This window comes from Orbicella franksi, chromosome 10 (assembly GCF_964199315.1).
Source record: "Orbicella franksi chromosome 10, jaOrbFran1.1, whole genome shotgun sequence".
NCBI lineage: Eukaryota > Metazoa > Cnidaria > Anthozoa > Scleractinia > Merulinidae > Orbicella > Orbicella franksi.
Genome location: NC_138154.1, coordinates 30,863,732 through 30,890,911, shown reverse-complemented (window position 1 = coordinate 30,890,911; position 27,180 = coordinate 30,863,732). Strand labels below are relative to the sequence as shown.

Genomic DNA, 27,180 nt, shown 5'->3' with positions numbered 1-27,180 from the left:
TACTCGGATTGATAGAACAAGTTGTCCGTGAAAATTTTTCTGTAAACAAGCGGGCTTATTAAAACACATGATTGATTGATCTGCATTTAGTGGATTTTTGTAAATTTTCTTTTTTAAATTTTACACATGGCTTTCACGCTTTTCTACTAAAAAAAGTTGAAAATAATTCAATATGATTTATGGGCAATATAGACAATGGAGTGTTTATGTCTCGGAACTATCGGCTGATAGTTGCCCCTTAGAAATTTGATGTTCTAAAAACTAGCATGTTTGCCCTCGAAGCTTCGCTTCTCGAGCAAATATTTGTTTGAAGATCGTCAAATCTCCGCGGGGCAATTGTCAGCCGATGGTTACTTGAGAGAAATACTCTACTGTTTAAGTAGTAATCTTTCTATCACGAATTCCGTTCTCTGATTGGATACGCTACTCACTATCTATTCTGTTGTAGCAAGAGATTATCAAGGTAAGTACCTTGATAATCTCTTGGTTGTAGATAGTAAGTAACCTAGCAGTGTGCAGTTGTTGACAAACTGGCCGTCGAACCCGAGCCACATTGGTGGGAGGCGAGCGCTCTCACCTCTGCGCCAACCCTGCTGCTCTTTCCTTAAATATTGTATCTGTAATGTATGCATTACTAGTTCGGCACACGTAGCGTCAAGTGTAGCCTACATATCGTCGTACCCACCCCCTGAGCAAAAACATTTTTCATTGGGGGTGGGTACGGCTACACGTAGGCTAGCACATGTGAAGTTTGACGTCTGAATCGAAGTCGAATTTCTGCCTTTCTATTCGACTAGCGCAGTCGACTAGAGCGGCAAGGCAGACCCAAATACAAATGTGCTGATTCAGACGTCGAACTTTACGCGTATACCTAGGCATGGACCTTTACATGTTCGAGAGACTGGTAATGATAACGCCGTCATTCGGCATGGATTGTGGATTGAGTATCTAGCAAGCCAGTCAATAAAGTAAGAAATAAAATACACCCTATCTTATTATTGTTATTATTACTGTTGTTGTTGTTGTTGTTATTGTTCATATTAACATTATTATTATTGTTCTTATTATTATTATTATTATTATTATTATTATTATTATTATTATTATTATTATTATTATTATTATTACAAGTACGGATTTGTGCAGAATTGCTGGCACCAGACAATCATCTAAGGTCAGGTAGGTAGTCTGCGTTAAGGCGGGCATTTATCTCCAGCAACGACCAGGAGTATTTCTCCTCCCTGCCTGGATTTTTTGCTAGCTGTCGTCGCAGGGTTACCCCAAGGATCAAGTTCGCCGGTACCCATTTATACACCTGGATGAAGAGAGGCATTGTGAGAGTAAAGTGTCTTGCCTAAGAACACAACACAGTGACCCAGGCGAGGCCTCGATCCGGAGTCCACCGCGCTAACCATAAGCCCACCGTGCCATCACAGCAATCACCTTGGCAAGCCAAAAATAAAAATAAAGACGTAAATTCTATCCTATCGCCTTGTGAATCTGTTCACCGTTAGTTTTTTTTTTGTATCTCATCGCGAGACTGAAAATTGCAATGAAAACTGCGAGTCTCACGTCAACAAGATTGTTTAAATATTACACAAACAGGGTGATATTGTACTCCAACGCATTTTATTACTGAACTTGTTTCCAAAAAGCCTTTCCAATGATCCAGGCCAACCCCAGGAGAAGGTAATAAGCATGTGTCATAACTTCTTTGTGAGGGGACAAAGCTGCTGGCATTATATGAATTTATTTTTCTTTATGTCACGGCCTCGTGTTCTTGGGCAAGACACTCTCACAAATGGATCAAATGGGTACCAATGCTGGGGGTGCAGTGCGCCCTCCAAGTGTTAATTAGTGGATCACGCACTGCACACGCACTGCACACGCACTGCACATGCACTGTTCAAAAACTTCTCATTGGTATTGGTAAACTACACGTTCCTAAATCATATCGATTTACCTAGATAAATTTTACCGAGGTAATTTGGTTACATGCGTGAAACGATGATGTCTCTTGCAAAACTAAGCCACCCTGCGGGGTTCTTGTAACCTTACTCACATAACTTGTAACAAATTTCGGACGTTTAATTTTCGTACACTTTTTATCTCGTTTAGGACAAATTTCGGACACTTCAATTCACTGAAACATAACTTAAGTATTTATGCCTACACGAAGTTTTATAATTAGATGCGATCGACGAGAAAATAAGAAATTCTATCAAGCCGTTGCGTATTTCAAGTAGCGTCTCAGCTAGAATTTGCTCCATGAAGGAAAACTAAGAGCTTTGGAGTTACTTAAACGTTTTCTACTCTACTGTAAACATTTCAGACGCTTAAAAAGTTTCGGACGGTTTCATTTTCGAACACTATTTTTTGTCCGAAATATTTCGCGATGTACGTAGAGAAATTGAAACCCTTGCTAATTTTGTCAAGGAACATTTTGCTAGGGAAGACGTGTCTACCTAGAGTGGTGCAACCACGCCCAATATTGTTATTTCTGTTCATGATTTCATCACCAGAACACAGCCCTCCGGATATCATCCGTTACTTTTTAATAAAAAAAAATGACACCGCACTCGTTTTTGACTAAACAGCCCTTTCAAATTAAGGGTGTTTTTAACTGGTTGTACTGTTGTTATGGTAAGATATCATGCCTTGCATGAGGATGACCGCAGCTTGTTCATTTGAGCGTTTGTGTAATAACAATATCTGATTAGAGACTGGTATCGAGTGGTCGTACCGTCAAACCGTAACTGCGGGAAAGTGCTGAAAGACCCTGAAGGACGTGGCTAACCACCTTGACATGGGCGTTCAGTCTCGTGCATCTGACTAACACGGGAGGGGGGTACGACTACAACTTGGGTGAACTCGATTTCTTTGTCCATTCTGTAATCTTCTTGTGCACGTGCCATTACATTAACAATCCCACCAGCACAAAAATACAACACGAGCACGACTTAAAGATTAGACAATTAGGATTTGCAACGACTGACAGACAGGTAAATAACATATTTATAAGGCTATATACATCATTGCGTTATTTTAATGTCCATTCATTTCTCTAGATAGCTTTTTCAACACCACACACATTACTTCTGAGTTCATTTCAGTCAAGTTATTTTTCATCGTCTTTGTCAGCGACATTCCCTAATAGCTCGGTTCGAGCATTTTCTGGAAGGTGTAGAAACAGCGGGCTTCGCAGAACTTGCAAATTTCCTTCAATTTTGCTGATGGCATCTTTGATTTCGTTGTATCTTTTGATATCAAAAATCTTCCTCTTGGAAAGTTTGTGGAAAAACAGAAGAAACTGCCTATCTCGGGCATCTGGATATAAGAATTCCTGAAAAATAAAAGATTTTTCTTTGAGATCATGCTGAACAAGAAAGACAAGACCCCCCCCCCCCCCCCCAAAAAAAAAAAAATACAACAAACTGTCCAAACATTATCTATCAATAATTTGCGGTGTAAAACCTGACTCGAAGCAATTAGAAGCAAAGTTATTAATATTCTCCCCAAACCCAGCAAATGCTGCGTCATAGACATATACACACAAGACACGTATAGACAAAAACATTTAACGTGTGAACATTTTATTTGTCTTCCTTAAAGTTGAGGAAATCTCAAAATATGTACGGGCGGTGAAGAAAGCCATTCCACCAGGTTTCCACAACTCAAACAAAAACGGGAAGTGCTTTCTATTTTTAAGTTATAATGCTATTTATCATATCTCTGTTACTAGATAACTGCTTACTAGAGAGCAAGGCTTCATTTCAAACTAAACTTGGCGGAATGATCGGACCAAACTCACCTGCCTGGTCAACACAAAGTACGCATAGCAAGCCATAGCTGTTCCATATCCCACAAAATACGTGACCGGTTCCATGATATCCCATGAGTACTCCCACCAAGTAAGACGAGCCAGCAAACCAAACTGCAACGCCATATACCCCAGCCCACCCCACACTACAAAATTGGTTCTCTGCGCTGACTTTCGATCAATTTCTGCTTTAAGATCTTCCAGTGGCTTGAGTTCCAATTGTAACTTTTCCCACTCTTGCATAAGATAACGTTCTTTTTCCAGCTTAAAGTAAGAACATCAAGTTAAGTTTGAGGACAGCTGGATGTTAAAGCAACCCTACACGTCTTATCTAGATTAATGCGACCGTTAGGCAGGCAGCCGGTCGTGTCGCCTACAAGTCGTTTCGCCTACACGATCTGAGTCGATTCGCCTACATTGGAAGTAAATTCGCCTACACTAGACACCTATTACTAAATACTAATTAAGCAATAGAGCACTATCTCCGTGTTTACACAGCCTCATCTAAACACGAGGAGGGTTGGGAAATTCGGGACAGTTATGCAAACCTGAGACGTAGTCGAGGGTTTGCATAACTTTCTAGAAAAACTGCTCTATTGCTTTTATAAAATAATTCTCAAAAATACGCGCGAATCTAAAACGTCACAACCGTGTTTACATACTCTCATCTAAACACACCTATCGACCAATGAGAGCGCGCGTAGTAGCTCAGTTATTTTATCAATACTTATCTAAAACTTGACAAATAAACCTACAATAATTATAGTAATGTTTTTGGAAGAGTATTTCACAGCGACGGCGCGGCTATGCTGAACGCTCTGTCTCAACAAACGAGCTAATAAACTTGAATATCCCCAACAGGAACTCGACAGGTACCAAAAGAACAGAGAATTAAACTACACCTTCAACTTGAAATGATATGTGTGTGTGCCTACTTAACTAAACTGTATAAAATTCTTCCCTTTTTGATTTTTCGAACCAATTTTCGTTTCCCTTGAGGTCGGCGCACACTAGCCGATTTTTTATCGGCCGACGAAAAATCTTCACTTGTCGGCTAGTGTGCGGTGAATTCAGACAAGTCTGCGGCAAGATCGAGGTTTGACGGGCGATATCTGACAGTGCTAAATCTCAAAACGTCTTGTCGGGCCTTGTCGGCTGGTGTGCGGTGGACCAAGACAATTTGTCGGGGCTCGCGCGCGCCTCGACCAATAGGAAATGTCACAAGAGTCACGTCAGTGAAATAGGCGCCAAGCCTCAACGCGGTTAGTCGCCACAAAAAATCGGCTAGTGTGCGGCAAGCTGATGGCCGGACAAAGTTTAACCCGATTTGATCCCGACAAAAAATCTGCAGTTCTACGACAAAGAATCGACATGCATCGTGTTACGCGTCTGTTGAAATCTTTTAAATCACCAACAAATCGATTCGCACCACAATTTTACGGCGAATTTAACTGGAAATACGGTCAAATACGACTCCTCTGCCCCTTGGGGGCAGTGATGTTAATCTATCTTCGCAAAATATAATATATACATTTAGCCAAGCCTAAAAGCGGAGCTCCTGGGCCGGGTAGTCCAAAGCCCGATTAAGCTAACCCAGGATAAGCGAGTATTTTGATTGGAGTTTTATAACTTTACGGTGAAGTTTTCCGTTTCTGTTGTTTGGCCTTCTGTTTTGAGTTTGAATAATCTCAGGGTCCTCAAAATACACAAAACAAAAGCAGTGAAAAACATTTGTATACAAGAACAATTATACTTTGGTTAACTTTTATAATCTTGGGTTAGCATTAGCTTCTGAACAACCTGGCCGACAAGTTAACCTGACATGAGCCCGCGGACCAATCAAAAACCAGCACTTGGTCAGCGGTCAACTTTAAAAAAAACATGTGACCTCGATAAACTCTAAACTTGAGCCCACGATATGGTCACATGATACTGGTCAGTGGATACCTTGTTTTGACAGGTCTCATTGGACCATAACATGGGTGTCCAATGTCAAAGAGGGACACGTGCATGTCTCTGTCAACCTATTAGCTGGAGTATGGCCACCATCTTGCGCAACTCTGTCATCGTTGTCGTGTTGTGCGTATGTGCCCATGAGCAATACTGCTAGCCATGATAACCATGAGAAAATCAACACATGGGTTTTGTTTTCTTTCCTACATGGGTATGGAACTCTGCTTGATGGCCCTTCAGACACTGGTGCTCGGCTTTTGACGTAGGCGAATTGACTCAGATTGTGGGTGAAATGACTTTGGTCGTGCAGGCGAAACAACTTTGATGTAGGCGAATCAACTTGTAGGCGAAATGACTGACATCTGTTCAGAAGGTTGACCAGGATCCCGGAGGGAAGGTACTCCCTTATATGGGCTATATAGGTATGTGCAGCCCCAAAGGGTATGGTTTTTCAGCCATTTTGGTCATAAATAGGGTATCGATTTTAGCTGATTTTGGCCATTTTGGTCATAAATAGGGTATGGTTTTTGCACTCTAGCCTTGATATGGGTATGTGTTTAAGAAGAAGCCACTTTTTCATCATTATCAAAAAGAAAATCAACAAAAACCCTTCACAAATTATGTTTACGGTAATTTAACATTGGTCTGAACTAGGGAACTAATTATAACGCAGGTCTGAAATAGGGTTTTGATTTAAGGGTCAGGTCATAAATAGGGTTTCGAAGTTTTGGTCACTCAGGTCATAAATAGGGTAGGAAATATCGCAGGTTTTGGTCATAAATAGGGTAAGGATTTTGGGAAGCGGGCCGCACCCCACCACCCAACTTTTCTGGGAGTACCCCCCCACCCCCCAGGACCGGGATTAACGGTATATTAGTTTCACTGAAGAGAAAGTTAGTCTGTGTTGGCAGCAGGTGAAACACTTTGCTGTTTATAAACTTGAACTGAGTTGATAAAGGTAAATTTATGGCAGTTAATTCACCTTTGTCAACTTCCCGTTGATAAATAGCTAAGTGTTTTATTAAGAGTACGTAGTCTCTTTCTTGTACTAATATGAACATAGAAACAAAACTACGAGGCAAATGGAGCTGCCACAAGCTGCAAGAATCATGGTACGTAAGGCAAAAGAATATTTTTCTCATACCTGATGTTGCTCTATGTTCATGGCACTATACATTTGATGAACTAAGGTTTTCACATGTGCAACTGTCCTGAAGTCATCAATGGGAGGCTTACCTGGAACAACAATTAACAAACATAATTTAACAACTCCATGCCAGCTGAATCATTGGATGCAGATTTGAGAGGACTAGGGAGGACTGGGGTCGACTTCACTTGAAAACACTAGGAAGCAGGCCAGTGAGGTGGGGCATCTGAATTAGCTGTAATCATTCATTCATATATTGACTTTGATTTGACTTTCAAGCAGAATCCCCTGGAGGTAATGGGCTGGATAATCATATATTAATATCATAAGATTACTTTTTTCAACCAAAGTAAAACCCCATCTGGGGTGGAACAACTCTTCACAAACATCCACTAAATACAGACTCTTAAGCTACAGTTAACGCACTGAACATTGTTCCATTACTTTTAAATAGTATGTTTTAGCCCTTACATTGCTAAAGCATGTGTCTGATGTGCCTGTAATTCTAGCTGTTGTGGGAGTTGTGTGGAACTCAAACACACAAATTGGCTGGCAACTGATCCTACATGTAGCTTTCCTGTCACAGACTCCGAACTCTACAGTACCAATTGAAAATGAATATATTTATGGTGTATAGAGGGCTTTGCAAGAGCAGTTTGAAGAATTAAACTACAGTGAAGAGGAAGTTAATAGAAGTTGAGGTACCACCAGGCTGTCTAGGTATCTATAATGATCAAGTTGTCTGTTTGTAATAAAAAATTCCAGTACTGTTGTAGTTTTCAACAACACTTACTCTCATCAGGCACTAAGACAAGATACGAGTCTTCATTTAACACAAGCTTAAAATTTGACTGCAGTAACACATCAACCCCAGTGCTGCCAGAAATCCTCGACCCATCTTCATTGTAAACCATGGCTCTTTCAATCCCCTTATCTTCCTCTTGTATATCTTTAAGGAAATCTTTCACAGTGTGACTTAATGGACGCAAAGTAAATTCGCATCTTTCTCTCCTTGATGGCAATGGCACAGAAATGACTGGGAAACCACTTTTAAATGTCACGGCAACATTGTCTGTTGATGTCAAACATTTTTAGTTTAGTTTAATAATATTTTAACTGATTGATTGCTGACTGAAAATCAAGAATAAATTAAACTACCAAAATATCTTGCAGAAAATTGCCAAAATCACAATAACACAAACCTTCCCATGTCTCTCCCCTCATTGATCAAGAGCACATATTTGTTATGTAACTAGTTATCACTAAGGTTGACACACACAGGCAATATCAAATGACATAGAAAATATGAGGCAGACGAGAGATTAATAAATTGCTACTGAACATTTCAGCATCACATAGTAAATTATCCTTTAAAAATTAAAAGAAAAATCCCTAGGGGGAAGGTGGTGTGCACTCCTTCCTTCTTGTTTACCCAGGGGTTAATCAACCCTCGTCCCACTCAGTCTAGTCTCTTGCACTTCCTACTGCATATATATGATGCACCTTAGCACTGAAAATTGAAGGTCTACAAATAGATGTACGCCAGCCTGCCCCTGTCAATAAGTATTTTATCATACCAACTTTATTGAGTTTGATTTAGCTGTAAGTTGAGACAGTATGTGTCACAGTGAATTTGAATTGTGTGCATTAAATGATTGTTGATTGACTCGTGTAGGGCTGGAGAACCTCCCTTCACATATTGTTTGATTAATAGGACTGCGTCAGTCAGACAATATGGTGGTAATATGAGTGGATACTCAAATTAATGTAAAGTAGAAAGGTATATCACTTGTTTGAATACGAGTGAAAAACGTACGGCAAATTGTCAAGTCAAATACATGAATTGCATTTAAGCTTACATAAGCCTGGTTATAAACTGAAGCTAATAAGCTTGACTGTATGTAACATGCACTAGATCATTGTAATTTAAATTATATTTTAAGAGGAAGCATAGATTTTAAATGCAGAAATAAACGAGCGCAAGAATAGTTTGTGTTAATTTTCTTTCCAGAAAGGCAACTTGTTCAGCATTTATCACAAACAGCTACAAATATCTGAAATGTTATAAGCTTAACTTCGAAAGTTCTATAAGCTACACAGCGCCCGCGGCAAATGGCGAACGGAAGTCATTCAACCCTTACCTTTTCTACATCGCGAAGAGACAAAGATCCAGTGCTTTGATATCCTATTCAAAATTATATTTCCTTGACGCGCTCCCTGAAAATAATATAAACAGGTGTTCAAAATAATGTGAAAAGTAGAACACACTGGCGTTTATAAATAACTTGCATTTGTTGTTCATAAAGCGAGCTCAAGTTACATTTATTTCTCCAAATCTGTCCGGTAAAAAATAAATTGCAACGAAAGATAGCTGGACGAAATACTCACAGCAGTAACATGAACTGATTTAAACATTACCTTAAAACCAAAGACAGCGATCGAAGATTGACAAACCCTTGGAATGCCCGCCATGTTAGACGCTCGCTCTCCAAACAATATGCGTAGAGTTATGGGAGGGGTAGGCTGGGACCTTTCTCCCCAAAGAAAAAGACCCAAAACATTGTTGTTTTTTTTCTCTTGTAGGTAGTCTCTCCTCACGTATGATGATCCTTTAATCCCTCCAAGATTTCGAATTTGTATCTCAAATCAAAAGGAAGGGGCGTGCTTCGGTGTGATGCAAAATTTACAAAATCGCAAAGAGTTCCTAGACCCCTCTCCCGTGGGGATTTAAAGTGTCTCAAATTTTGTTATGAACTTTAGCTCCTGGGATCATAGTTAGTAGTTACTAACTATGCTGGGATGAAGCTACAACGAGAGCGAAAGCACTCTTAAATTGTTAAAAAAACATAGCAAAAATGAACTTTTTGCAACAAAAAAATTAACTTTTGACAGTTTCACATTTATTCCGGCCAGCGGTCTTATGTAAAAGCCGCCATTTTGATTCCTCCTGGATTCCGTTCTTGTTCCGTTCTGTTTGGCGGTCGAAGGAAAGCAGCATAGATCTGCAGATGAAGTTGTATTCGTCAGTCAACAAAGAGTGAAAGAATTCAACTTATCTATCACTTAAATGGCAAGGCTTATAGTTTTTCGGGGTGTCTTTAACAAACTGGCAACAGCAAACAAGCCTTACACTATGAATTATTTTGGTAGTGGGCGTTTGTTACGGAATTTCAAATCTGCAAGATTCTCAAGCTCAACTGCGGGAAATGAAAGAACGAAACAAGAACAGAGTAGAGAAGAACGCATTCGTAGAGAAAAGCGTCTCGTAGGTCTAGTCATCGGATCATCTGTGGGACTCATTGGTTCACTTTATTTCCTGTTCAGAAGACTTACTGATGCAAAGGCAGACAGTAAAACTCCTTCCATTGATTTGATGAGTGAAAACAACATGGTTGAAAATCAGGAAGAGGGCAACGAAGAAACAGACGGGAAAAGAAAAAACCATAAACAGGGATTCAGGGAAAGAAGGGTGAGAAAATATTTAAAAAAGACTGGAATTTTAACTTGTTCCAGATATAAGCTCACTTGAAACGGTGGCCAAAATCTTGAGTGATGGCTGTATTTTTTTTTTTTTTTACAAAAAATAGATTCACCACTCCCAGTTTTTTCATTAATCTGAAATGTGGAAGTATAACCATTTTTGTTATTTTTGTCTGGATGTGAAGGCCATATTTAACACAGAGTTCCAGATAAGTGAGGGGTCTCGGGTCAAAAACTTAACAAGATCAGCTACTCGATCCGACAAATTTCTAATAAAATTATCATGATTTGGCGGGAGCAGTGGAAATTGACCTGTTGGTATTCCCTATTAGCACCCTACCTTTAAAACTTATCTGGAACCCTGCATCACAGCTGGTTTTCATGTGGGCAAATCCCCGACAATTGGTGATTTCACTGTTATACTGACCGTCCCAGATTTCCCACGTTGCTCAAAGTAGGTGTTGTTTTAATAAAGATTGCATGCCACCTCAAGTGTTCGTATTTCGGCTTTAATGGAATGTCATCTCTACCAGAACCACTTTTTCCAACTGCTTTCTTGATGTACCTCAAAAAAAGTTGTCCCTATGCCTTCTTATTTTTGCTTACACTTGGATTCTTCCAGATCAAGGAACTCTGAAATCGTTCACCACACATTGGCCTTTATATTCTGATCTTTGAATAGGGATTTGCCAGCCGTTTGTAGATACAGGGACACTCTTTTACCGTGTCCATGAATGAGTTACCATTTCCCCAGACATGGTCAATCGATAAACCAATAATCAATATCAATCGGCAGCAATCAATTAAAATCTATGAAGAAAAAAAGTTGTGAGTTTGATTGTTGTCTTTTTACAATTGTCAACAAAATAACAAGAACAAAAACAACTAACAGAAACAGTTTGGGCTTTACCTCGTTCTTTGCTAGTTCCTTTCTTCACCAGAAGAAGCTCAGGCCGGAGTAGCAGTGTGCAACTCTCCAGTCTCATTTATAATATTGTATATTGAATAATTTGCTTCTTTCATTGGCAAATCAATGCACCTTTTACACATGCATGCACTGGGGTTAAAATTGCTTGCTCAAATTATGAATATTACTCTGTGACCAAGGGTGCGACAAAAGATTTTTGTAAATGAGATGAAAACAAATTTAATGTATTCATTTGAAACCAGGAATACTGGAACAGAGCACTCTTGCAAAAAACTAAAACCTAACCACATATCACTTACCACTAACTGCTAACCACCACTCAAAAAACAAAAGTCTAACTGCCAACTACAGATGTGCGTGTGAAGAATTCATTATTATGGTTTATTTTCAGATTATGGCAAAACCATAACATGTCAATCTCAATCAGAGTTATTTTTTTATTGCTGTTGTTTTATTCTTCAGATAATTGAATATGAGAATCGAATCAGACAGTACAGTACTCCAGACAAGGTGTTCAGATACTTTGCAACTCTAAAAGTTGTGCATGTTGGAGAAGACAATGAAGTGTTTATGACGCCAGAAGATTTTGTGAGATCATTAACCCCAGGGAAAATGCAACCAGCTGGTAAAGAAAGACTGGTCTGCTTGTATCTAGTACAGTCCACTTATTGATGGTGGAGTAACATGACATTATTTTTCAATGAGTAAAATGCTTGTGAACTGTTTGACAGTTAGCTCTAACAGTAGAATCCCACCTCCCAAACTATTAATAACTCATCAAGTTTAAACAAAGGAAATCATAACTGTGACACTGTTTGGGTTGTCCTACCTGCACATGTCAGACTCGTGAGAGGGGCCACAACTTTATTCTTTATTTAATTGCCCTCTTGATTTTAAACCCTTCCCTAATTTCTACTTAGATTTTATCACATGGTATTTATTTTACCTCTCTTTCTATAACGCCTTTTCATTGTAAATTCAAACAGATGTTTTGAATTTTAGTTTTTGTTAATAATGGTCATTATTATCTTATCTTAAATAACATAAATTTTTACAATTCTCTTGAACTTTCTCCGTACGTTTTATTTCAATTGAGACCTCATGATAGATAGAACTCAAGACAGTGTTTTACTACATTTCCAAACACCTACAAGTTCATCAAAAATACTGTGCTAACATCCTAAATTACAATGAAAAAAATTCCAGGAAAGCGAGTTTTCATTTGAGATATTGGGAGTTTGAAGAAATCTGCTCAGAGTTTAAAAGAATTGGTATTCTACTGGAAAGCATTGGTAATACTACAAATTATTTGCCAAATTCAGTTGTGCCGTTTAATTGGTCAGGATCAGGTCATACTTGAAACTTTGTTGCTCTGTATGGATGATCAAGTAACACTTGATGTTTGTTTTATATTTTATTTGATTTAATTGTGTTTTTCAGGGTTAGGACTTGATGAACATGAGAGATTCAACCCAGAGGTAACATGTGACACAATTTATATTAAGTTTTTTAATCTGAAAATGACCTTAATTTGTGGGTTGTAAAGCCGGTTTTATTTTTTAGGCCTCACTCAAAAGAACACTAGATTTTCATAACGACGCACGCCACAAACGTTCTCATCAGAAAGCCAAAATCAAGCACCTGTAATCATTTTTACCAGTCTTAGATCTGACACCTTTGTATATATAAAATTGTGAAAAACTTTTACTTTGTAATATAATTTCTTTAATTGTGAAAGGTGAATTGATCAACATGACATGAGCATGGGACGAAGAGAAAATCTGAGTCCCAGACAGAAATCGAACCCATGACCTCCGGTGCATCGGTGTCCTGCGTACTGCTAGGATCAGCACTGTCAACTCAATGGATAGAGCACCCGCCCAGTGTCCCGGAGGTCATGAGTTCAATTTCTGTCAGGGACTCAGATTTTCTCTTTACCCCATGTTCGTGTCAAGTTGATTAATTCACATTTCACATTCCATTACTGCGCTTAAAATTCACCATCTATTCACTTATCAATTTCTTTAATTTTAACATCAAAGTAGCCTTGACTCAAGATTTTGTATATAAGAATAAATTATGATTTTATGTTTTATTTTAACTATAAATCTCCTTACACCACCCCACAAGCTTTCAGCTTGTAAGCTCATTGTGTTTAATTAAAGGTTGTCCATCTATCTGTCTCTTTCAGAAACACAAGTACAAAGGCCATTTTTCTGAACACTTGGGACAAGACAGTGTTTTCTTGAAGATGGGAGAATTTGGGCTCATTTCATTTTCTGACTATATCTTTCTTCTCACAGTTTTATCACGTAAGGTGCACTCATATCCTACATTTGTATGATTGTTGTGTTGTTGTTTGCCAATTGATAGTCCTTAGATTCATAGTGAGTGCCTAGTGAGCAGATACTGGTTGTGGTTCTATTTTTAGTCCCACCAAGAATGTTTGAAATTGCATTTCAAATGTTTGATTTGAATGGAGATGGTGAAGTGTCACCTGATGAGTTTGAAAAGGTGAGTGAAAACTATTCTTTAATTACTGTAACTTAAGTTAAGTCCAATTCATAAGACGTGCAGTTTAGGAAATTCTGATTTGCTCAGAACATTTAAAACCAAGAGCTAGTTATGTATGAGTTGGCACTGAGATCCCAGGCTAATATAGTCACTTGTAAGTCCATTTTATAATAAATCCCAAAGTTGCTAAGCTCATCTGATGACTCTGGTGTTGATAAAATAAACAAACATTTTTTAGTTTCAAGTGCTTACCACTGGTCTTCTTCTATCCTGGCCTTTTTATAAGCCTAAGCCTTTAGAAGGGTTCTGCAAATTACTACAAGTTGAGAGCTGACTGCAAGGATAGGTCCCATTCAGTTAAAAGTCAAGTCAAGACCATGTGGGACCATTTTTTACTCAGACTGCATAACCTTCTGATAGAAAAAGTTAAATTATGGAGGTTTCCTGTGTACAGTTTTCTCTGCAAATTAGAAAGGTCTTTAATGCCCAAGTATGTTTTATAATTTTCAGGTTCAGAATATCCTTTTCAGCATGACACCAACTGGACTGCGGCATCGTGATCATGCTGTGACTGGCAGTGTCCTTTCTGCTCATGTGAACAGCGGCATCAAGGAATACTTCTTTGGAAAATATTTAGAGAAGAGGCTCACTGTGCAAAGGTTCATTCAGTTCCAAAAAAATCTGCAACAAGAAGTAATGTACCTGGAGGTAGGTATAGTTGATAACAACATGTGCAGTGTGGTTTTAAATAAGTTAATAGTCAATGGTATTTTTTAAATTAATGCAGTTAAATGCAATTTAACAGAGTTAACAACAAGGAGCACATCTAGTCTTGCCTTTGCTTTCAGCAGCGTTTAGATATGTGCATGCACCAGATTCCGAATGCTGTGCCAAAGGGTGTTGTAACGATTTGCAATTAGTCAGCGTGTTCTTGAGCATTACAATTCTCTTGAGCATTGGGGCTCTTCTCATAGGCTGCCCCTCCTCCCTCCCTCTCTCTTTCCCACCGTTTTATCAGTGTGACAGGGCCCACTAGGTTGCCGGGATTTACCAGTCATGGGAGAGGTCTCCATCTTAGAGCAGTAATAGTGGAAGCGATGTCTTAAGCAACCAATCTCCACTTTGTGAGGCAGTTTTTAACTTAGCTATTTTTGTTATAATTATAAGGTACTGATTTATTTTTATATGGGGTCAGTGTATGCTTATCTACTAATCATCCTTTTGGCTTTAATTAATTAAATTACTATTATTATTATTTGTCATTGTTAGTTACTTGGCATAAAATTGTAATAAATTTAATATGACTCTCCCAGAATGACATGGTATGCAACAGTTTACAGTAGACATTAACTTGTTTTGTTAATTTTCAGTTCAATTCTTATGACCCTAAAGATGGTCAGATTACAGAACGGGACTTTGCAGACATGCTTCTAACTTACTCTAGTTTTCATGAGAAGAAGAAGCAGAAAATTCTGAGAAAAGTAAAGAAACATTTTAAAGAAAATTCTCAGGTAAGGCCTGTCCAGAAAGAAGAAACAAACAAGTCAGTTACTTGTTGTGATTATTTCCCATTTGACCAGAATTGGCCAGAAAAAACAGGCTGATTGGGTTTTGGCAAATGTTTTTAAGTCACTTTTTAAGTAACTCTTTTTACATGTAAGTAACTCTACAATTATCGAAAGTGGTAAACGTTCAAGTGAGGCCTTACACTACTGTAAAATGATGTTAAAATCTTTTAAAAAATTCAAGCTTTCGCCGATCTACGGCATCATGATGCCGTAGATCGGCAAAAGCTTGGATTTTTTAAAAGATTTTAACATCATTTTACAGTAGAGTAAGGCCTCACTTGAACTTTTACCACTTTCATTCAAAATGCTACTGAAGGACAACATCCAACGATTATCTACAATTATCATTTAAGAAATATCCAAAAAAATTATTGATTTTATGTTTAATTTGTACTGAAATTCAGGTTACTCTTGAGACTGGATGAAAGATAATTCTTTAAATTAAAATGGCTTTCAAATTATTTTTATGTAGTCATAAACAGCGTCATTCCATGTTCATTGTTTTCTTAATTACTGCTTGCTAGGGAATAACATTCAAAGACTATTTGGATTTCTTTCGTTTTATGAGGAACATTTCTGAAGCTGAGTTGGCTTTAAGTTTCCACAATGCTGCAGGCAAGCCCATTGATCCAGGTATATCATTACTTTTACTGTCCATTTCTGGGGAGTAACACCCAACTGTTGCCTTGTGATTACAAGCTCCAAAGACAGGGCTGTTACTGGTGCTGAGGGGAGGGAGTATATTCTGCTACAGGGAGTTAGAGCTCTGACTACTTTGATAGAAATCACAATTTTGGCGGCTGGAAAAAGAATTAGAGCATCCCTGGCTTGTACAGTTATGATAAACTTTATTAATAATAATAATGATATTTGTATAGGGCCAAATCCACTAATTGTCCAATGTGCTTTACATTAAAAGTTTTTAAAAAGCTAAAAGAAGGGGAAAAAACGATGATGATAATGATAATGATAATGATGATAGTAATAATGATAATAATAACGATAATGATAATAATAATATTAGTAATAATAATAGGAATAACTTAGTTAAGATACTTAAACATATGTATCACCTAAGAATTAAGAGAGTTAAAAAGCTTGTTTTAAATGTGTTTTAAAACTGTTAATTGAAGAACTAGATCTTAGTTAGAGCGGGATTGAGTTCCATGGTCTTGGTGCTGCCACAGCAAACGTTCTCTCACCACATGTCTTAAGTCTTGCTTTCGGGGCAGCCAGAAGGTGTTTAGAAGGCGATCTTAGTGTCTGTTGAGAGGTGTGATAATTAAGTAAGTCACTGATGTTGCAAGGCTCTGCTCTATTGAGAGCTTTGCAGACCAGTAAAATAATTTTATAAACTGTACCGTTACGGACAGGTAGTCAGTGGAGCTTTTGTAGGATAGGGGTCATATGATCAAATTTCCTAGTACATGTAACAATTCAAGATGCTGTATTTTGGACAGATTGTAATCTTGAAAGTAGATACTGAGCAAGGCCATATACACATAGCAGTGAGTTCCAGTTACCTAATTTCGAAGTAATAAAGGCATGAACACCAATTTTGGCACTCTCTTCATCATTGTACCTTCTAATTTTGATGATATTTCTTATGAGATAATGGAAGGACTTGCAAATTGATTTTATGTGTTCCTCAAGGTTTAAACAATTGTTTAAAATAACACCAAGATTACCTGCCAAGGATGATGGTACAACCGTTACATTGCCAATTTGAACAGACTCTAAAGTGGGCTTAGGATGATATCTGAAGCTGATAAGAACAACTTCAGTCTTGTCTTGATTTAATTTGACCTTGTTAATCAATTACCATCCAGTTATCTTTTTCACAGACACATTGCTCAATAGTGGTCTTGTCCAACAAATATATTGAGTACTTTTGTCCAACAAATATACTGATTATTTCTTTTTTGTTTTGAAATCATAGTCATAGCTATTTTAACAACTTCAAGAGGTTTCCAATTGATTGTCGTAAAACCAAAACCAAACCAATAACTTACCAATTAGACTACTCAGCCAATCTCAAACCATAATAAAACCAAAATCAAAACCTAAGTAATTACACACATACATTACTGTATTTACATGCATGTGTGTAATTGAAGAGGATGAAGACCAACATTACATATGTATGTTACTGTATGTATGTACATGTACGTGTACATGTATGCCTGATTACTTTCGACACTCAATTGAACACCTCTCTAGATCTATAACTCTTGCTATTACAAAAAGCTCAAGGTGTTTTGCTTGAGCAATGGAAAACTATATTAAAACAATGTAAAAGAAGTACAAAAGTTTTTGTTGGCATCAGAAAAATATGAGAAATTTGTTTGAAGAGCATACAAGCACACTATCATGTCTTTAACGTAAAGGACACCTTTCTTGAGAACATGAAAATCAATCCTACACTATCAGCTTAAGTTTGAATTTCTTCACACTTCATCTGTTGTGATTCAGCAGGAATGCATAGCAGTGATTGTCACATTATTCATCTCAAAACATAAATGTATCTCATGAAAGCATACTTGAAATGTCCTGAAGCTATAAGCATGTAAGCAAAGAAAAAAAGAATTTTGATGTAAAATTATTTATTTTTATTCAATTAGAAGGGATTATTTCATCTTCTAAATTCAGGGCAATGCCTTCCCAATACTTGAGTTAATTTTTTTCTTTCACCACTTGATTTGCATGTTGTCCTGTGGGGTTGAGGTCAGTGATACACAGGCTCACTGCTTTGTTGTTGTTGTTTCCCCTGCTTGCAGCTACATTCAAGCAAGTTGCTAAGACTGTGACTGATGTAAACTTACGCGATAATGTGGTTGATGTTGTATACAAGATGTTTGATGAAAATGGTAAGCCTACAAATTTAACTTGCATATTGATAAGAATCGTTGCATGGATAAAATGGATGTCTTATCTATTAAGATAAGTTTTTAGACTCGGGCAAAAGGGACCTCTGCTCACAGGGTAGGGCAGAAGTTACTAAGCATAGAAAAGAGGAAGTTTTCATTGTAGGTTTGTTAATAATCAGTGCACAGTCTAGCTAAAATATCATGGTGTCAATGGTGGTTGCAAAAAGAAAGCTGTCAGTAATGTTTCAACTGTATTTTCTCATTTCATGAAGGTTTTCATTACATTCTATTTTTTTAATTATTTTGGGTCTTTTTCTTAATCAACAAGTAAAAGTTCTAAAAGCTATTATGTACACCTCTAGACATTTTAAGTTTTCTTTAATTATTTCTTTGTCACTTGTTACCCATGCAGCAAGCTAGCTTTTATTATTATCTCCAATGATATATGGCACAAATGGCTACTGTGGAAGGCTAAAGATTATAATTTAAATTACTTAAAAGTCAAGTCATCATTAGGCTGAATGATGATGACTTTATTTGAAAGGAGCTCAGTCACAATATTTTAAGTTATTGTGGCCACGTACAAAATAACCTCTGAAATTAGTAGTTTACTAAGACAGAAGAACACCAGAGATAAAAATAAACCGTAAAGGTTAAGGATGGAGACGACTGATGGGGATCACAAACGACAAACTTGAAAAATTTAGGCCAATCTTTTCAAGATGCACAAACCAAGACTTAGCCCTGTAAATAGTATTTTCATCCGAATGAAGCAAATATAATGGGTACGTGATACATAATTTTCAAGCACTCATTGTTAATAAAAGTGGTTTTCTACTTTTCTATCCATTCAGATGATGGAGTTCTAAGTCACAGAGAATTTATTGTTGTCATGAAGAATCAGCTTGTCAGAGGATTAGAAAATGTAATAGAGAAAGGTTTTCTAAGAAAAGTTAACAGTACTGTTGTATTGGTCAAATGTTATCTAACATTTTAATATGACTTGTGTTTGTAGCCAATATAACATGCACCCTGGTTGGCTTATACTAAGGCATTATCATTCCAAAATGCCCACAGGCTGTTTACAGGCCTGTGAAAACCAAACAAAAAGCCATATAATAAACTAATTATTAACCTCAAACATTCAGTCTTTATGGGACAATCTAAAACCTCAGCCTTAACCTATTGACCTTGCTATCACTCGGTCAATATGGCAAGGTCTCGGTTTGAGATTTTCCCGTAAAGACCTTGTTCTCGGCTAGTTAGTACTGTTGTATTGGTCTAATGTTATCTAACAGTACTGCTGTATTGGTCAAGAAGAAAGAAAAGCCGACAGGGCAAGCAAACCCCCCCCCTCCCCCTCCCCCCTTAGCTCAAGGTCTGGATCCACCTCTGATTTATATCCCTTAGTAGGTTCTTGCCCAAGAACAGAACATAGTGACCCCGGCCAGGGTCTAAAACATGGAGTCCAGTGCACTGCACCTCCTATTAGGAATCAATCTTATGCTAGTAAGTGTAGAATATGAGGGATCATTTTTCTCCTGGACTGGCCATGGTGACCAGCAAGATGGTCAAGGGGTAAAAATGGCAATTTAAAGGCACTCCGTGAATCAGTCTCTGCTTTCAATTCTCACAGTTTTGGTTATTTGTTGTTCTTCAGTTCATGAGATAACAGATATGCTTGTATGATGGTCACAATCATGTATTGCAAGTTACTACAGTCTATATTTTTCACTTTTTGCTTTGTGTAAGGTTTAAGTAACAAACTCTGTTTCTTAATTTTTAGCCTAAGGACACAGGATTCAGCAGACTCCTGCAAGCCATTTGGCACTGTGGAAAACATTTCACTTACACAACACTGCATCCTAAAGGAATAGCAGCATCTAATGAATGAACAATGATACCATACAATGATAACCATGTTTGCCAATTTTAAATTATTAATATATGATTAGCTCTTGAGAGAGAGGTCCCAGTGTCCAGCTGTCAGCCATAACGTCCCTATTCAATGCATTGTTCCGGAAATTCTTCGTATCCCTCCCTCGAAAGGCATTTTGGGTTGAGCCCCATCCCTCGAATTCCTGCTCAGGATTGAAAATTTTTTTATTCCCGCTTCGTAAATCTGGAATAAAGCTGCGATGTAGACCTTTTTCATAAATGGCTGCCAATTAAAAATTCTTTTGTATGCATTAAAATTAGTTCAACTAACCTCGTTTGAGTAACAATTCTTTTGAATTATCAACTCTAATTTTAACGCAAACGAATTTTTAATTGGCAGCCATTTATGAATAGGGTCTATAAGAAACTTTAATCAAGAAGTGTTAGTAAGCGTAGACCTGGTGTAAAACTCGTCTGTAAAAAAAAGGAAAACATTAAGGCAACATTGTGCTGCTTAAATCAGAAATTAACGACAAATTTGGGCAAGTACAGTTATGTTTTCAGACTGTACAGTTTCAGTGAAACAGCATCTAAGATAGCCTCCTGGGTAGATGCTCTTACTGACTGCTAAGAACATCTGCCTGAGATGTCTGATGAGATTCTTTTCTGCACAATCCTTAATAAAATTTCTTTTGGAAGTCGGAACGTTATTTAAAGTTGAAAACTTCCTAGGACTAAATTGGTATACACCTTGCATTTATAGGTAGGTAAGGTAGATTAAGTCTGCATATGAGCCAAGTGGCTCATCAGGCTAGAGTTTATCCTGGTTTCAGTAGCATGAAGAAAGTAGGAGTATTTCTGTTCTCCCTTGGATGGGATGCTAGTCCATCGAAGGGTTACCTCCAGCATTAAATTCGTTGGAACCCATTTATACACCTGGGTGGAGAGAAGCACTATGAGACTTAAGTGTCTTGACCAAGAACACAACGCAATGTCCCTGGCCAGGGCTCAAACTTGGACCGCTCACTCCAGAGTCAAGCGCACTATTAAACCATGAGGCCATCACGCCTCCGCCCACCTCCTTTATCAGGCATTGTAAATAAACCAAAATAATAAATACTATAAAAATATTTAGAAAGGAGCCACATTAGCCCTGTCCTTGGAGGTGGTAATTTTTTGTTAATAAAGTATAATCGTTTGTCCCACGATGTGCTCGCTTATGATGTAGATCATGTTGTTTCAACTGCATACTGCCAGTTTTTAAAGTCCGAAATTGTTGTCAGCAAAATACTTCAATTAAAACCACTAATAACCAGCTGCCGCAGGCACCTTTTGCATGTCCTGATGAGGTCATCTAGCGGGCACCTTTTGGTTGTCCCTTGGGTTGTCCCGTATTTTTATTCAATGGTTGAATGCACGAATAGAATCGTAAGAGAACTGAACACAATCCCAAAACGGGAGACTAGACAGGGCAGGGAGTGGGTAACTCTGAGTCGTTTGATGAGGGTATCTTCAGCTCCCAGGAAGCCTAGCCATTTTCCTTTAACAGCTGTCCTGGAGTAGAGTTAATTTTTCCCCTTAATTTAACTGCAGTTCCTCAATATCTATGATGACTACAGCTCAATCAGCATGTCTTGTTAGCCAATTAGTTAGGTTCCCTGCAGTGGTACCCAAGTTTGCCTTTCAAACAGCTAAGGTGACAGGCTGTACGAAAACAGAGAAATCTAAACAATTCTTAAAGTGGCTGGAAAGCTGCTTTAATTTGTAAATTAAAAGGAACAGTGTGCAAAATGAACCATGGTAGATATAGCAATGAAGGTCTACAATAGCACATACATTACTTCTTGAATACATACAGTTGAAGCCATAAAAAAAGTAAACTTTTATAAAAACTGTGATGTTATTCCATATAGCTATATCTTGCATTCCTCCAGCAACCAGAAAGCCTCTCTCATCAGTTTAAAGACGGGTCAGATTTTAGGGTTTTCAATATAGAAACTTCAAGTGTATTATTTCTAAAAACACCATATTCCAGGTGAGACAATTTTGATAGACTAGGAACTGGCAGCTGCAGGGGCTGGTGGATGGGGACCTCCTTCCCCACCCTTTCCTGCACCCAGTCTATGAGGATCCTGAGAGGGGTAGTGTATTGGTGGAGGACCAGGTGGAGGGCGAGGCATGACATGCCTTGAAGGTGGAGGCATACGGGGAGGAGGTGGTGCCCCATAAAAAGGCATTGGCGGTGGTCTGAATGGTGGATGTCCAAAAGGAGGAGGGGGAGGGAATCCTCCTGCTGGTGGAGGTAATGGATGCCCCATGGGTGGAGGGGGCATACCTGGAACCTGTCCAGGGGGAGGTGGTAAAGTAAGTGGAACAGGAGGGGCACCAGATGATGCTGCATTGGATGGTGGAGCAAGGTTGAAGAAATTTGTTGGGCTTTTTTCTTCTGTGGGAGGCAGCGGGAGCGCTGAAAGAGGAACACAGAAAACAGATTTAATATAACAGGATGTCTTAAATTTCTTAATAAGTTATGTGTCAGATGGCAACCAAAACTAATACAAATGAAAGCCATCCAATTCCACCTTTATTTAAGTCTCGGGCTAAAGTAGCATTCTTATCATTGGATGTGGCTAATAGGAGAATTATTTATGAAGAGTAACTAATGTTATCAGTTAATGCACTTTTTCTCTTTTGTTGCCCAAGAATCCACCATGTGACCTGCAAATAACTGCCTACAAATAATGGTCTGCTCCTGTAATACCTTCTAAATGTGTTTAACTGTGAATATTCTGCTTGTGTGTAATTGCAACCACATTATGTGAAAAATGGCAGTTCGATTCCTTTGCTGTCAGAGAGTGATTTAAGGTGGCTAAATCGGATTTTTGAGTACAATACTGTTCAACTTTGAGCGACCAAAGCACTGCCATTATCAATCCAACAGAAAATCGAACATTACTGGTGTGCGAGAGAAAGATGAAAATTTCAAATGACATTATGTTTACCAAGATCTGAGCTACCATAGCAACGTTTAGTTTACATTTAAATCGGTCATTTTAGTTCATAGAGTATGTGTAGATTGAAAAAACTCACCTCCTGGTAATCCTGGTACTGGAGCCAGTGAAGTGCCTCCTTGTTTTCCTGGGGCTGGTTGCTGCCCTTGAGACTTGCCCCACATAATTTTCATTCTCCGTCCTTTCAGTATCAGTTTGCCAAAGGAGCGCTCTGCTGCTGTTTCTGCTGCTGCTCTTGAGGTAAAGCAGACAAATGCACAGTTCTGTCGTGGAACCATTGATATAGATCGAAGCTCACCAAACTGATAGAAATAATCCCTGGAAGAAGAAATAAAGCTCATATGTGACTTGCAACTATACCACTGATTTTAGTGGCATAGTGTTTTAGTTATGGGCTCTATCAGCTGTCTTTGTCATGTATTCATAATAAACGTAAATGTTTTGCACCTGCTAAGAATGGTCTCATTTGCTCACCTTAAATCACTTTCTTCCACTTTTCCCTCTAATCCTCCAACATACAGTGTAGTGATGGACTTGTCAGAGGGAGGCTCCAGGGTCGGCATGGTAGAAGCCTGTTTAAGTAGACGTGCTGCTACTGGATCACTCATCCCATAATATCTATCTTTAATGTTCTGGTCTGCCAGAGGGTCATTAGGATCAGTAGGCATGTCATGTCTGGAAAAGAACTTCACAATGAACAAGAACTCTGACAGCTGAGCTACCTAAATAAGTTTTCATTCATCTATATAAACTATCTAGTATTTCTGTTGAGGGCCTATGAGCTGATAATAATGATGATAATAATAATAATAATAATAATAATAATAATAATAAAATAATAATAATAATAATAATAATAATAATAATAATAAAGGGCATGGAGTAGGCCAGCAAACTGGCCTGCTCAATATTGTAAAGACATTCAGCAATGATATCAAGATGGAATTCGGGCTGGACAAATGCGCTAAAGCCACATTCAAAAGAGGAAAGTTGACAGAAACTTCCGATCTACAACTTGACATTGACACTTTTATCAAGGAACTAGACCAAGAGAACACACATAAATACCTTGGCATGGATGAAGGTGATGGTATACAGCATGCAAAGATGAAAGAAAAAGTGAGGAAGGAATACTACCGCAGAGTAAGGATGGTCCTAAAAATGGAGCTCAATGCTGCCAATAGATTTGAGGCAATCAACACCTTAGCTATCCCAGACACGATAAAGCAGCCGCATATATACATTGGAAAGTCTGTCACAACTATAATATAAAGACATCAGAAAAGTGGTATGACCATGAGCCAGAAACAGTTACAGAAAACGAGGATGTCACGATATTATGGGACATGCCAATACACACAGACAGGAAAATAACAGCCAACAGACCCGATATAGTGATTAAAGACCACAAAACGAAAACCTGTAAATTTATTGACATGGCAGTACCATCAGACAGAAACACATCCGTGAAAGTCACTGAAAAACTATCCAAGTATAAGGACTTGGAAATTGAAACAAGCCGAATGTGGGACATGAGAATGGAAACGATACCAGCTATCATTGGGGCACTTGGAGCTATCAAAAAGGGACTAGAAACTTATCTTGGAAGAATTCCCGGGCAATTAAGCATCAGTGAACTACAAAAGATAACCTTGCTAGGTACAGCACACATTTTGAGGAGGGTGCTATCAAGCTAAAAACTGGCTATCCCCTAGTGCCCCAGGACCATGGTTTGGTCTCGGCCCTAAGGACTCTAAGCAAACATTATGTGAGGACGATAATAATAATGATAATGATAATGATAATAATAATATTAATAATAATAATAATAATAATAAATTAATATTTTAAGAGGAGGTCACCAATCACCTAGAGGGGGTCTTCAGGAGGGTCCTCTAAAAAATAAAAGTCTAAAATATACATTACATGTCTAAAATACAGATGTAGTAAAAGCTAAAAACGTGAGACTAAAACTAAGGTATAAAACTAGAACTAGGATTGCCCATGGAAATTCCCCTTTTAAAAAAATAAATAATATGAATCAATAAGATGGAACACACAAATTAGTGTCAGCAAATTGCTTTTTCAATTGAACAAATATAATTTAAGTTTAATAAAATATATAGTATGGTTAAAAAGAAAAAAGAATAGACTGAAAGCATTAATTTGAAGGAAATTTGGCCCTCTCTCTCTCATCAGCTTTCGCACTATAGAAATCTGGAATCAATCTTATTATTAATGTTTAGTAGACACTGAGCACGTTTTATTGAATTTCTGCAAATCACTGCCTACTGTATTTACTCAAAAGAGTGCTGCAGCAATTGTTCAATTTTTCCACTTGTCAATGTTAACCCTAAACCCTAAAACTTTGCAGTGTTTATTCAAGGGGGAGCCATATATTCAGGGACTGGACTTATTTCAAATTTGATAATTTCCAAAACAAAATTATAGTGCTACTGAATAGTCTCTGTTTCTTTGTTTTGTAAAAAAATGATAACAATAGCATAGGAAGTCTAAGAACAAAATAACAACTTTGAGGTCCAAATCAATCCACTCCTGGAAAAACTTTTCAACTTAGCAATGCTCTGGAACTAAATAATTCCAAATAAGCACCACATTCCAGATACAGCCCTTATTCACAGGTGGCAAGTAATCAGGGGGGGAGCTCTTTAGACTAAACACAGTATTTACTGACAGAACACAATTGCATGGATGTTGTCCTGGAAAGGGAAAATTAATCTTGATTTTTGGTTTAAAAATACCTAGAATTGTAGGTTTTGCTGTTGCCCTTTACAGTATATATTAAAACAAGATGACAACTTACATATTCCTACATTTTCATAGTAGGTGGTAGTCAACTTGACTACCCCTTGTCAACCATTCATTCATACTGTATCTTTGATATACTGTCAGTGGGAGAATTTAGCATGTGGCATGCTGTTTCCCTGTAGACAAAAAGTGACCCCTCAAATAATCCAATTAGTCTAACTGACAATGTTTAACACAGACCTGTAAGGGCATTCATCACCACGCTTGCACTCGCCCTTTACCCAGAATGAGCAGATGTGAGGCCTGTTCCTCTTGTAGTAGGGTGTGGTCCTGGCTAGTTTCAGCAACAAATCACTGGGTGCATTGGCTTTACCAAGTGTTCCACCAGGGGTCGTGCCATCTGAATTAGCCAACTGCAACAAACACAACATCATGCACAAGTTAAAGTGAAGTACAGGAAATTATACAGAGAGGAACTGAACTTGGAGGCTGAACTGAACTTGGAGGCTGAACTGAACTTTTACCACACATGGCCGGTCCTGCTCTAAGAACCCCACCCTCGTACTAAAACCTGCTTACTGTAAAACCGCAACTTTTCAAGCTTCTTTTTTCAATAGAATTGTAAAACCCTGGAACACTTTCTGTAATCTCGCCCCTCAAGACAAATTTTCTAGCCCAAGTTTATTCAAATATTTTTTGCACGCCACTTATTTTACTTTACTGGACACTACCTATGATATTGACATGCCCTGCTCCCGGTTCCTCTTCTGTAACTGCCCTTGCCACCGCTCTTAATTTTCTGTGACTAATATTATCCGCATCTTGTTTTAAACTATTGTAATTAATTAGATTTAATTATAATTTTTAACTATAAGTAATTATTAGATTTTATTGTAATTTTTATCAAATTTAAGATTTTCTATCACCATTCTTACTAGCTTCTAGGGTTGCGCCTCGCATGGGTAACTTTATTTTCCCGTTTGCGCAATTCCCATTGGTCCTTTTCTTCTTTTAATTATATTGTAATTTTGTGACCAATAAAGTTGATAGACAATTGCATTCCTGACCTCTTTCTCCACATTCTGAGTGTAAAATTCTTTGTTAACATCAGATTTTGGTACATCATCTTTCATTCCAAGGGCATGGTCCCTGACTTGTACTGGCAAACCTGGAGACAACATAAATTACAGCAACAACAATCTTTATTTGTCCTCTCTCTTGCCTTAAAACAGATTACAGAAAATA

At 38.0% G+C, this 27,180-nt stretch overlaps 3 protein-coding genes across 3 annotated transcripts in view; 1 reads left to right on the top strand and 2 right to left on the bottom strand.

The window, feature by feature from the left end:
* Positions 1 to 2,875: 2,875 nt before the first annotated feature.
* LOC145499513 (calcium uniporter protein, mitochondrial-like) lies at positions 2,876 to 9,524 on the bottom strand. Its single transcript, XM_081479033.1, has 6 exons — positions 9,339 to 9,524; positions 9,062 to 9,137; positions 7,714 to 7,992; positions 6,918 to 7,009; positions 3,812 to 4,084; positions 2,876 to 3,343 (listed from the first exon to the last, which is right to left on the bottom strand). Exons 1-6 carry the CDS (start codon positions 9,390 to 9,392, stop codon positions 3,119 to 3,121), a joined length of 999 nt encoding a protein of 332 aa, XP_081335159.1. The 5' UTR covers positions 9,393 to 9,524; the 3' UTR covers positions 2,876 to 3,118.
* A 23-nt stretch (positions 9,525 to 9,547) lies between these two features.
* Positions 9,548 to 20,291, top strand: LOC145499508 (calcium uptake protein 1, mitochondrial-like). Its single transcript, XM_081479027.1, has 12 exons — positions 9,548 to 9,694; positions 9,726 to 10,389; positions 11,791 to 11,953; positions 12,769 to 12,806; positions 13,520 to 13,640; positions 13,760 to 13,842; positions 14,353 to 14,550; positions 15,213 to 15,353; positions 15,935 to 16,043; positions 18,188 to 18,277; positions 19,132 to 19,202; positions 20,064 to 20,291. Exons 2-12 carry the CDS (start codon positions 9,988 to 9,990, stop codon positions 20,169 to 20,171), a joined length of 1,524 nt encoding a protein of 507 aa, XP_081335153.1. The 5' UTR covers positions 9,548 to 9,694; positions 9,726 to 9,987; the 3' UTR covers positions 20,172 to 20,291.
* A 1,702-nt stretch (positions 20,292 to 21,993) lies between these two features.
* LOC145499510 (pre-mRNA-splicing factor RBM22-like) overlaps positions 21,994 to 27,180 on the bottom strand; it is an 8,039-nt gene continuing 2,852 nt past the window's right edge. The window contains exons 5-9 of the mRNA XM_081479028.1: positions 27,003 to 27,103; positions 26,176 to 26,348; positions 23,641 to 23,841; positions 23,246 to 23,484; positions 21,994 to 22,622 (exon numbers count right to left, since the gene is read on the bottom strand). Coding sequence (XP_081335154.1) covers positions 22,210 to 22,622; positions 23,246 to 23,484; positions 23,641 to 23,841; positions 26,176 to 26,348; positions 27,003 to 27,103 — 1,127 coding nt within the window. The 3' untranslated portion in view covers positions 21,994 to 22,209. The remainder of the gene's footprint in view (positions 22,623 to 23,245; positions 23,485 to 23,640; positions 23,842 to 26,175; positions 26,349 to 27,002; positions 27,104 to 27,180) is intronic.

Coding starts and splice junctions, on each gene's coding strand:
- LOC145499513 (XM_081479033.1), bottom strand. CDS start 9,392: ATGGCGGGCATTCCAAGGGTTTGTCAATCTTCGATCGCTGTCTTTGGT. Junction 9,138..9,338: donor TCGCTGTCTTTGGTTTTAAG/GTAATGTTTAAA, acceptor TATTATTTTCAG/GGAGCGCGTCAAGGAAATAT. Junction 4,085..6,917: donor TGAACATAGAGCAACATCAG/GTATGAGAAAAA, acceptor TCTTACTTTAAG/CTGGAAAAAGAACGTTATCT.
- LOC145499508 (XM_081479027.1), top strand. CDS start 9,988: ATGGCAAGGCTTATAGTTTTTCGGGGTGTCTTTAACAAACTGGCAACA. Junction 11,954..12,768: donor AGGGAAAATGCAACCAGCTG/GTAAAGAAAGAC, acceptor TGTGTTTTTCAG/GGTTAGGACTTGATGAACAT. Junction 15,354..15,934: donor ATTTTAAAGAAAATTCTCAG/GTAAGGCCTGTC, acceptor ACTGCTTGCTAG/GGAATAACATTCAAAGACTA.